At 40.3% G+C, this 12082-nt stretch overlaps 1 protein-coding gene across 1 annotated transcript in view; it reads left to right on the top strand.

The window, feature by feature from the left end:
- Positions 1-12082, top strand: part of LOC148879439 (putative ribosome biogenesis protein RLP24) — a 27002-nt gene extending 14920 nt beyond the window's left edge. The window contains exons 3-5 of the mRNA XM_088960973.1: positions 11261-11374; positions 11459-11595; positions 11687-12082. Of these exons, the coding sequence (XP_088817099.1) occupies positions 11261-11374; positions 11459-11595; positions 11687-11861 (426 nt within the window). The 3' untranslated portion in view covers positions 11862-12082. The remainder of the gene's footprint in view (positions 1-11260; positions 11375-11458; positions 11596-11686) is intronic.

Genomic DNA, 12082 nt, shown 5'->3' with positions numbered 1-12082 from the left:
CAAATTGTAAGTGGGTAATGGGTACGCTAGCTTTTTTGACACTCCACCCCCTCACTAGACCTCTTGAATCTACTCTCTCAATTAGCCTCCCCAATGCCTTTGCAATCAAAGTGAAGAGGAAGGGAGAGAGGGGATCCCCCCGTCTAATTCCCCTAAGTAAGTGATCCACTACAGCTCCATTTACCAGGATAGAAAAATTACAAGACTCGATACATTCCAATATCCATTTGCACCACTTCTCCCCAAAACGAAAACAATCCAATACTTGGATAAAAAATGACCAATCAACCATGTCATAAGCCTTTTCTAGATCTAGCTTGCATTCAATCCCTTTCCTCCTCGTTCTCTTCAGATCCTCCACACACTCATTGGCTATTAATGTTTGATCCACAATCTGTCTGTTTCGCACAAAGGCTTATTAATTCTGAGAAATTAAATCTAGAAGCACCTCTCTAATTCTTCTAGACAGGACCTTAGCAATTATCTTATACAAACTATTCACCAAACTGATGGGACTAAATTCACTCGGTTGACTTGCACCCACTTTCTTTAAAACCAAAGCAATAAAAGTTTAGTTCAGTCCCAAATTTATTACCCCCTCTGGAAAAATTCATTGAAAACTTCAATAATATCTTGTTTTAGTATCTCCCATCAGTCCTGGTAAAAAGCCATGGTGAATCCATCAGGTCCCGATGCTTTAGATCTATCCATCGAAAAGATTGCTTCCCTATATTCCTCTAGCTCAAATTTCCTTTCCAGCCACCTCTTCTTCTCTTCAAACAATTTCGGTCAATCCAACCCTTTTACCCAGATTCTTTGATTTAAGGGCCTTCTATAAATTGACTTGAAGTCATAGTGTCAAGGCGACTAGGCGAGTCTAGGCGACCATGGGGTGCCCAGGCGCCTAGGCGATGGAATCTATAAATTTAAAATCTGTAGATTTTTATACTTCCTAAAGGACCTAAACTATTTTATAAGTTATATTTGCTTACTAGCTACACATTACACTAAGCATAATCAATTCAGCATAGCATACAATCAAGTTTCAGAATTCAGATTTTCAAAATAAAGCATATTGCAAATCAGAAAATTCAATATTGCAATATTCATGTATTTCCTAAATCCTAAGTAAGCAAGCAACCATAATGCAAATCAGCAAATATTGCAATATGCTTCTATACAAATAGAAATTAAAAAAAAATCAGCCATACAATCGAAACAAAACTGATAAAAAAATAAAAGAGCATTAGAGTAGTTCAGCCATGTAAAAAAACATTAATGAAACAAAATAAAACTTAAAACATTTCAAATCTGATTTTCAAAAAAAAAAAAAAAGACGACTGTTGGCCTCATGGCCTCATGGGGTGGAATGGAAGAAGAAGAAGAAGAAGAGTGGAGAGAGGACTGACTACTGAGAGGAATAAAGGGGCTCCGCCCCTGTTTTTTCAAAAAAAAAAGAAAAGAAAAGGAGGTCCGGCGTAGCCCCTGTTTTTTCAACTGAAATTTGAAGAAGAAGAAGAAGAAGAAGAAGAAGAAGAAGAAGAAGTGACTACAGAAGAAGGGAGGACTGGCGCCTGGCCTGGTGGACTGTTTTTTCGAAAAAAAAGGAAAAAATGTTGAAGAAGAAGAACTTACCTGTCGCTGCCGAAGCTGAGGTGCGATGGAGTTGGGCTGGGGCTTGGACGCTCGGTTCGGTTCTTCTCCCTCTCCAATCGAACAAAGAAAACCCTTTTGTCTTAATACTAAAACCCTTTTGTCAAAGGGTTTTCTTAACTTGTCTTAATATTAAAATGACACTATGTAGCAGATGTATTTTAAAAGAATACAACCATCAATAAAATATCAAACCAATAAATTAAAAAAATAATAATAATTTATATATGTATTATAGGCACCCACCTAAGTTTCTGGGCGGGTGCCTAATATATAAAATTTGGGGCGTTTGGGTGAGGTGACCATAAAAAACCGCATAGTTGCCAAGCGTCGCCTTGCCAACTATGCTTGAAGTGCTCTAAAAAATCCATAGCATTCTCATCCGGCTGAGTAAAAGACACCCCATCAACCTCCAATTTATGAATTAGACTTTTCCTCCTGCTATTAGCCATTGCATGAAAGAATTTAGTATTCCTATCACCTTCTTTCACCCACTTATGCGTAGATTTTTGCCTCTAGCTAACTTCCTCTTTGTACAAGGTGTCTTCTAGCTGTTTCCTGACGTTATATCTTTCTTGCTTGTCCCATTCTCCAAAATTACTCCCCTTTTCTTTGGCATCTAACTCCTCAATTTGATTGATCACTGCCTGTTTCCTCTCTTCATCCTTCCGAACTATAATGTGTTCCAGTCCTTGATCCTCCTTTTTTAACTCCTTCAACTTCCAATGGAATTTCATACCCTCCCAATTAGCCCCTAGATTGTAGTCATTCCACCAACTCTTAATTAACTCAACAAACCCTGGGTGAGACAACCACATGTTCTCAAATCTGAAAGGTGTAGGCCCTCTAGTACCAAGATCCTCCTTCACTAAAATAGTGGGCCAATGATCTGAAGTAATCCTAGGTAGTGCTCTAGAAATAACAGCCCCCAGTACTCTTCCCAGTTTGCTGTGAACAAAAACTATCCAATTTAGAGTATATAGGGTTTTCCTGAAGATTAGACCAAGTGAACAAACCATGCAACAAAGGCACCTCTTTTAACTCAAAACTATTAATGATGCTATTAAAATTTCTCATCCTGGCTATACCACCTCTCCTCGCACTATTGGTCTCTTCAAAAAATTTGATGACATTGAAATCTCCTCCTAAACATCATGGGCCTTCCCATAGTCCTCTAATATCTCCCAACTCCTCCCACAATTCACTTCTTTGTCTGTAACCCGCTGGGCCATATACATTGGTTAGTACCCACTCAAAATTATCCACCCTGTGTTTGAATTTCAAGGAGACAGTATACTTTCCAATCAACTCCTCCACTCCCTCCATAACCTCTTCTTTTCACAGTGTCACCAGTCCTCTTGACCTTACCCAAGAAGGGCAGACATCCTATTTGATACCCATTGCCTTCCATACAGATCTAGCCCATCTGTTATCAAACTCCATCAATTTAGACTCCTGGATCAGCACTACATCCGAATCTTCTCTTCTTATTACTTCCTTTATTAATGGCCTTTTCCTAACTCCTCCCAATCCCCTCACATTCCAGCTGAGAATCTTCATCTTCACTTTCTATTGACCCCTTACCTATCCTTTTTTCAGTTAATCCATCTTCTTCTCCCCTTTCTCTCACTAAACTCTTCATCTTCCTCTACATCTCTCCTCAGCCTCTTTGATTCACTCGTCTTGCTCTTTCTCGGTTTACTTTCCATGTTTCCTTTCTGCAAAAACACACCCCATCTGCTCCACAAATTCTGCAACCGAATCATTTTTGTTAATTTCCTTGGAAGCTCCTCCCTGCTCTTTCACGTTATTCTCCTTTTTTTTTGATTGGAAACGGTAACTTCATTAAATAACTTTAAACTAACTTTCCAGATTTAAGTACAGCCGTCAACCCCTAAGTAGGTGTTGAGCCCCAGTTATCTTTCTTACGAAACTGCCCAGAACATACTCTCCCTCACAGTCCCTTGTTTAGCCAACGTGTCAGTTAAACCATTAGCTGATCTCCTTGTCCATTTGAAGCATGCAACGATCTCCCTTGTTGTATTGTGGATTTCCCTTATGGGCTGTCTATAAATCCAGGCTCCCAACTAACCAGATTGCAGCCACTCGATCAACAATTTAGAGTCTCCCTCAATTTCAATTTGATGTAACCCCAACTGTTTTGCATATCTTACACCTTGAAGCAAGGCCATCACCTCCGCTCTCAATGTAGCTGATCTCCTTGTCCATTTGAAGCATGCACCGATCTCCCTTGCTGTATTGTGGATTTCCCTTATGGGCTGTCTATAAATCCAGGCTCCCAACTAACCAGATTGCAGCCACTTGATCAACAATTTAGAGTCTCCCTCAATCTCAATTTGGTGTAACCCCAAGTGTTTTGCATATCTTACACCTTGAAGCAAAGCCATCACCTCCGCTCTCAATGAGTCTCCCACTCCTATTGGTCCTGAAAACAAAGCCACAATTCTGCCATTTTCATCTTTGAAAACTCCTCCTATACCTGAAGGGCCTGGGTTACCTCTTGAACTCCCATCAAAAATTCGATTTCGTGTTGGTGGGGACCACAAATCCTGCACAGTAGGTTTCATGGAAGTTGTAGAAGCCACCACTTCCCAATTCCTGTAAAGGTCTTCAACTGAGAAGTCTTTAAACAAATCCAAAGTTTTCTACCAATGAATAGTCATAATAATTATCCTTTCTACAATATTCTCCTTGGACTTCTCCACGCCTTTAAAGTTTCTATAATTCCTTTCTTCCCAAACTGACCATAAGATAGCTGCTCTTGTGGCTCTCCACATTAATCTTCCACGCCTCTTCAGTTGCCTTAAAAAGCTTGGGTCAAAAAGACTTGCCACATCTGGGGGAGGTGTCCACCTACAACCAAAGATAGAAAAGAACCAAGTCCAAATAAAACATACAAATGGACAAGAAATCAATAGGTGTGTGATCGTCTCACCAGATCCCAAGCAGCGGCTACAAACATGGGGTGATAGTCCAACATTTGGCCTTTTTCTTTGCATCAAATCTAGAGTATTGATTTTTTGGATAACCATCTCCCAACAAAAAGCCCGAACTTTTGGGGGTACAGGCTGACACCAAATCTCCTTTGAAGGAAAGCTCCTTACAGGGTTTGATGATTGAATGAGGATATTAAAAAAGGAAGAGCAAGTGAACACACCAGAAGGGGAAGGTTTCCAAATTCTACTGTCCACATAAGATTGATCTAGGTAAGTTGACCCTAGAAGTTTAATTAATTCATCCACCATTGTCATTTCCGACTCCCTTAGACCTCTCCTCAAACCCAAGTCCCAAGAGTTATCATTAAAGACTGAAGAGGTCACTTTTCTTTTATTTTCAGAGAGTGAATAAATAAAAGGGAACCTTTCATTAAGGGGAGTGTCTCCAACCCAAGCATCTTCCCAAAATAAGACCTTATTTCCTGCACAAGTATCAAATTTGACACAAGGAAAGAATGAAGGTAAAATACCATGAATAGCTTTCCAAGGAGAGCACCAGGAAGCCCTTGGGTCGACTCCTGCATCCCAACCATTGTCTGCCAATCCATGAATGCTAATAATCACTCTATGCCAAAGTCTGTCTCGTTCCAAAGACAATCTTCACATTATTCTCCTTTTCGCCAACCTCCCTTTTTTGCCTGTTCCTTTCTGTATTCCCCTTCCCAATAATCCCACCCAAATCACTTGTCTCAACTTCTTTCTTTTTTTCTTCTTTCAAAAAATTTTCTATTATCTTACAAACTCTCTCACCCACCTCCACCCATTCTTCACTATTCCCATTTGTCCCCCCTGCTTTCCACCCCAACAGTCTGAATGTTCTGTGGCAATAAGGCTGGCTGGGAGTCTGGGACATAGGCAAAAGATAAATAATTAGTACCAAAAACAAAATTCACAGCCATACCTTGTGTGGAGACCAGGATAGGTTCGTTAGAAGAGGGAATACACCCTTCCAAGGCTAAGGCAACAGGAATCTGGGTTTGAGCTGATTTCCTCGGATGGAACAAACATTTTAGGGGCGTTTCCCGTAGAAGAGTTCTCTTTCGCCGAACTCCCAAGGCTTTGTGACTCATCAATGATTGGTTGGCGGTGAATCGCTCCTACCTGCTTAGTATTCAACACTTTGCCCTCCACTTGGTTAAGTTTTTCCCCTATCGATTTCAAAATATTACCTCTTCCGACCAAAATTAGTGTCTACTTCATCCATTTCCTTCATTTGCAACAAATTAGGATTTGCATTTGCTGCTAAAGCATTTTCACCGAACAACAAGGAAGTGTCAAGCAAATCATCTTCGAGAACTACTACTTCTATGACGTCCTCCAAACTTTCTGTGTTAGACGACTCCACCAAATTTGTTTCCTCATCATCTGAAATTCCACAGTCAATCCATCCCTTATCTTCCACCTCTAAATCTTCCTTATTCATTCTAGAATACCTCGGATTAGGCCGATCCTTATTAATCTTGCTCTCTTCCTATTCTTTGTGGATTAATCTTGGTCTCCACCGAAACACTTCCTTCTTCCCCTTGTTTTTTTTCAAATCAGTCTCAACTGGGGTCGATGATAGACCACAGTCTTTGTCTAGCAAAGCTCCTACCTGACATCCATCCACGTGACTGTTAAAACACTCACATGCTCTCAGGGCCATGGTCGACCCTTTGGTCTGGCTTACTCAATCTCGGTTCGGCTCGACTAGTCTCAACTTAACACTGACTTGCAATGGCTCCTTTGCTATGTCAGCATATGTGGGCCCCACCCCTTGAGATTTTGGATTTAAAAGGATTTCTTTTTCAAGGTGCCCTCCTACTACACCTCCTACACCTGACTGTTCCCCTTCCCAAAAAAGCATTCCTTCACCCTCTCTCCTGTCAACCAGTATTTCTTTGCCATGTATGACTTCACCCTCCACCTCATCATCATCTTCCCCCGTCGAGCAACTCTTCCACATCGACGCTTCCACTTCCGTCAGAACCCAAACCTTCCTCCATAGCTCATTTGAGAAAACAGTTATCACTTGAGGAATCTACTCCGGCCTGATCCCTTGGACTTTCACCTTGACCGCTCACATGTTACTAAAGTTGCATTCCTCTAGTTTAGCTCCCGTGCTAGAACTATCTTCTCCACCACCGACTTTCTCCAAAAGTTGAAGCAACCTGACGAGCTTGGTAGAGAATTTATCTACTTTAACGTCATGGTCATTACAAGACATGCACCATTTCTTGATGACGACCGCCCCTTCTTGGGTGACAATGGAAGAGAAGTCCAACTTTTCACTCCCCACATCAAGTATTGCTTTGCTGTCACTGAACGGCACCACTACCACAGGCGATGTGAAGCCAAATTTCTTTCCTATCTCCACAATCGGCTGCCAACCTTTAATATTTTTGGTCGTTGTTAGCACAAACCTACTCGCCCACTTCATTTTTTCCACGTCCAGCTTCAGTTTATGCATTTTAACAAAGCAAGCTATCACACTCCATACCCTGTTCTTCATCTGCTACATTTATTTGATTAGGGAAGTTAGTGTTATAGTTCCTCTTCACCTCCCATTTTTCTTTGTCTCGAATGGATTTCTGTGGTCTTGCCTCTGCCTTCTCCTCACCACCAGATAATCCTGCAGTTTATCTGCAAACCCTTTCCATCCCGTTTGCTTGTTACCTTCCGGGATGCAAATCAACTTCCTCTTCCCGTTCCCAAAACACTCTATTAACATTATGAACCGTCCCTTTCTGTTATTTCTCAGTTCCGCCAAGAAACTCTTGTTCCCCATGTTCATCTGCCCTTTCAAGCCATTTACCTTTTTTGAGTATACTGCTCCGTCAACAAAGCCTTTCACCCAGGCTGCCGCTTCCCTAACTAGAAATAATGTGGATTTCTTTTCTTCCCAGATTTTCAGGCAGACCTGTCTATTATTCCTGCAATCTTCAAACACAAACCTCTTAGCCTCACAATCCCATCCCTTCCTCCATCTTGCTGCTGGCTTGAACTTCATCTAGTCCTTCAAACTAAGAGATGGACCTACCACCCACCTATTTCTTTTTGTTCAGTGTGTCATGGATGGTTCATGAAAATAACAGTGTTTTAAAAGCGCAAGGCGCAAAAAAAGGCATAGGGGTCAATTTGCACCCGAGGCACAAGGCGCAAGGCGAGGCGCGTGCCTTTTTGAAGCAAGGCGCAAGAATAAAAAATGCTAAAAATCAAGAAAAAGTTAAAATTAAAAAAATGCCAAAAAATTCAATAAAAATTAAACATAATATTAATAACAAACATACACTTAAATTTTAAATAAATGTTTAAAAAAAGTAAAAACCTATTATCTAAAATTAAAATACACAAACATAACATGTAAAGCATATTCAAATGAGAATTCAAAAATACAATCAAACATATAAAACATTTTCAAGCATGTAAAACCCACATCTCTTTTTTTTCCTCAATTGCATTTCAAGTAGCTAATGTGATGTGAAACATATTACATTCCTGATATCCAATTTCTAATGATTTATGTAGGAAAATAATAGGAAGTATTGCACTATTATGCAGGATTTGTAACATCTAATCTCTAATGATTTATGCTTACCCTTAGAATTGCAGGATTTAGAATAATGTATAATCTTTATAATTTATAAATTAAATGACCTATTAAAGCTCAAATTTCATGCGTATGCAAAGTTCACTTTCTTTCTTCACTGCTAAGGGCGCAACTTGAGTTGGTTGGGTTGGGCAGTCAAAGATTTGTCCTTAAATTTTTGTATCTAAGGCTCAGTTCGGAAGGAGTACAAATATAACTCTATAGAGAGCAAAACCTTGTTTTTTATATTATTTCGTACGTATTTGTACTCTTCCCAAAAGTACAAATACAAATATGTACGGTACAAATCCTTGTCTAATGTATTTGTCAACCCTGTATTTGCACTTTAAATATTTGTATTTGTACTCTTCCCAAACTGACAACTTCTTAAAATCTATCTAATTATGGATTCATAGTAAAATTTTTGGGTAAATTACAAAGACCCCCCGTACTATGGGGTGTGACAAAGACCCCCCTGTACTTTGTTTTGTGACAAAGACCCCCCTGTACTATGACCGTGAGACAAAGACCCCCTTCCGTTAGCCTTCCGTTGAAGTCCACCGTTACAATATTTTTTAATCCCCATATTACCCTTGTAATAACTATTCAAATAATTGAAAGAAAAACACTGTTCATCTTCCCAACCTCACGATACACGAACAACAGTGGGGCGGACTTCCGTTGAAGTTCACCCACAATGTTCATCCCCACCGCACTTATTCCCTGTTGAAAACTAGTCAATTCAAATCCATTCCTCTTCTCCATCTCTGAGAATATGCCATGTCCCTTCACATCCACCGTCTTATATGGCTGTAACTTCATTCCATCATAGCTTCTGTATGTCTGATAATCTGCCAAATCCCCAACACCATCTAAATCCTTCGTTGGAAATACTGACACAACCCATGTTCAGGTCATTCATCTTAACAACTGGCACTGGTTGCTTCCCTACCCTGTAGGATGGTGCTGAATAATCACCGAATGCTGCTGGATATTTTGCGAATAGCATAGCAGAATCTGGTCGTGATGAAAGCCCAGTCTGTATTCTGCTCCCATCCCTGAAACCATGACTCCTCACTGGAAATCTTCCAATCCCGAATAATTGCTATGATCAAGCTTTATTGAAACTGTAGCTCCATCAACGGCATGATTGGAAGTAGACTTCAAGTTGAATGAACTGCTGCCTAGTTTGGATGATGCACCATTTTCTTTGTTCTCTGGAGAACTTGAATTTCACTTTGAAGCAGGAGTCGGATGGCTCAGTAACTCCGAGAATATGCCATGTCCCACAACAGGGAAGCAGGAATGAACGTTGTGGGTGGATGTTCACCACAACAGGGAAGAAGTGTGGTGGGGATGAAGTGACTAGTTCAACCCAGAAAATCCAGAAGCAGAAGCAGGAATGGCAGTAGCTATTGCAGCTATTAAACTGTAATTTTGGAGCAGTTAGTACAGGGTTGGCATCGGACCCAACTCAAGCTGCCTATGGTGTTGATGTTCACCCAGAAATCTTGTTTTGGTGTGCCCAGTTCGATTTTTCTCCATATGCAAAGAACGGAAAGCAGAGGAAATTGGAAAGAAGGGGGAGGATAGAAAGGGGATGAGGAAGAAGAGGGATATGGGGAGAGAGAGGAGAGAGAGAGGGAGGACTTCAACAGAAGTCCACTGCCGCTGCAATAGTTACCGCCGCTTCTGTTCGTGTACATGAGGTTGGGGAAGATGAACAGTGTTTTTCTTCCATTTGAATATTTATTATAAGGGTAATGTGGGGATTAAAAAATATTGTAACGGCGGACTTCAACGGAAGGCTAACAGAAGGGGGTCTTTGTCTCACAGTCATAGTACAGGGGGGTCTTTGTCACAAAACAAAGTATAGGGGGGTCATTGTCAGACCCCATAGTACCGGGGGGGTCTTTGTAATTTACCCTTAATTATTATTTTTTTTATATCTTTTGAAGGGGTTCACAACCGGGAGGGGGGGTAGCCTATCCCCTAACCTATATGGCCATAAACCCCCCCTACCCCCCCAACCCAAGTGCAGGCGGGATTCGATCCCAAGTCTCCGCTACGACCAATAAGAGAAGTTGGCACCTTGCTAGTTAATATTACATTATTGTTTAATTATCAGTTAGTTTTTTAGCTTTATAGCCCCAGTAGCATCTCCTATTTTAAAACAGTTTCAAGTGATAACTCCCAGTTATTTCTAAATATTGTAACTCTCAATATCTAGTTTAGAATATGTCCTGCTAACTATTAGCATGTACAACCTCTGGTGGTTGCTATGGGACAAAAAGATAATAAATAAATAGAAGCTCCTTAAGTTGCTCCATTCATGCACAAAAGAGGAAGACTGCTCCGCTCCATCTGCAGCCATGCCCCTTGATCTGATGGTCATAACATCCCTACTCCAATAGAGAGGTAATGAGTTCAAACAAATGGGAAGTTGAGTCTTTTGTAGTTTGGCAGTGTCCTGTGCATTAAGGCCACTCTGTTTCATGCCATGAACCCATGATCAATTGCTTTTTTTAGCTGCAGGTATCCCCTTTTTGGGTTATTGCTTTATTTGGTAAAAGATAATAGCTTAGTTGATAAGTGTACATATCTGTTGCTTGATGTGTAATAAAAGGTAAAGTACACTTGTGTCCATATATATATATACGCAAGATTTTTGGATGCATTTGAATTATTTTCCACCTCCTGAAAAAAGAAACAAGTTGAGGGATGGGGGGTTAATGCTATTCTGTTTGAGTTACGGCCAACAGAGGATTTTTCCTTATGTTGCATATGTTAGTATCTCTTGAACAGTCAGTTAAGATGTTCACTGATAAAAAAAAAAGTCAGTTAAGATGTTAAAGATGATCAGCATAGGAGTAACTAATGTGATTGTATGAGTTCTTTGATTTATGCCTGATGTAGCCCACAAACCATGGATCCGTGGTTCATGACTTGATCTACTGTATAGTAATATCTTATTTGAGAGTTGATATTTCATTTTACTGGTTCCTCACAAACATGTTCGCAGATTTTTCGGTTTTGTAGATCCAAATGCCACAAAAATTTCAAGATGAAGAGGAATCCCCGCAAAGTAAAATGGACAAAAGCATACAGGCGGTTACATGCTAAAGATATGACACAAGTAAGGAATCCTTGGTTCAAAGTTAATCCTGGACAAAATGTAACTAGGCAATTCACTTCTTTTCATTCATCCTGTGTTTTGAAGGATTCGACATTTGAGTTTGAAAGAAAGCGAAACAGGCCAGAGAGATATGACAGAAATCTCGCAGAGAACACCCTGAAGGCAATTAAGAAGATTGACAAAGTCAGAGTGGACAGGGAGGCCAGACATCATGCATTGAGGTTTCTCTTATTTTACTTGTACATTCAAGTTATATACACGAGGAGATATTTGTCTTTAGTTTCCTTAAGCAATTTCTCAAAACATTGTCAGGATGAAGGGGAAGAAAGCCAAGGAGCAGAGGGAGGCAACAAAGGAGTTGGAGCAGAGCATCCACATGGTCAAGGCTCCTGCTGTGCTTCAACAAGAACCATCACTCACCCTTCCAAAGATCAAAGTCAAGGTTGCCCATCAGCAGTCAGAGGAGAATCACCCCATGGAAGAGTGATGCTAGTAGTGTTTGATTTGTTTATGCAGTTGGGTACCATTCTCAGAAATGTTTCTACTTCCAAATTAAAAAAAAGTAAAAAAAAAAGAGTAAAGAGTATTACAAAGTCTTTCTTTCTCTTGGAGGCCAGATTCATTGCTGCCTTTGACAGTGTACAAAGTAGACTATTTGATTTTTCATATCCATGGTTAATTGATGATTTTAGATGTTTGTTAAGGAAA

This window comes from Nelumbo lutea, chromosome 1 (genome assembly GCF_056320005.1).
Source record: "Nelumbo lutea isolate HS-2025 chromosome 1, American lotus-T2T, whole genome shotgun sequence".
Lineage (NCBI taxonomy): Eukaryota > Viridiplantae > Streptophyta > Magnoliopsida > Proteales > Nelumbonaceae > Nelumbo > Nelumbo lutea.
This window is presented reverse-complemented; position numbering and strand designations above follow the sequence as displayed.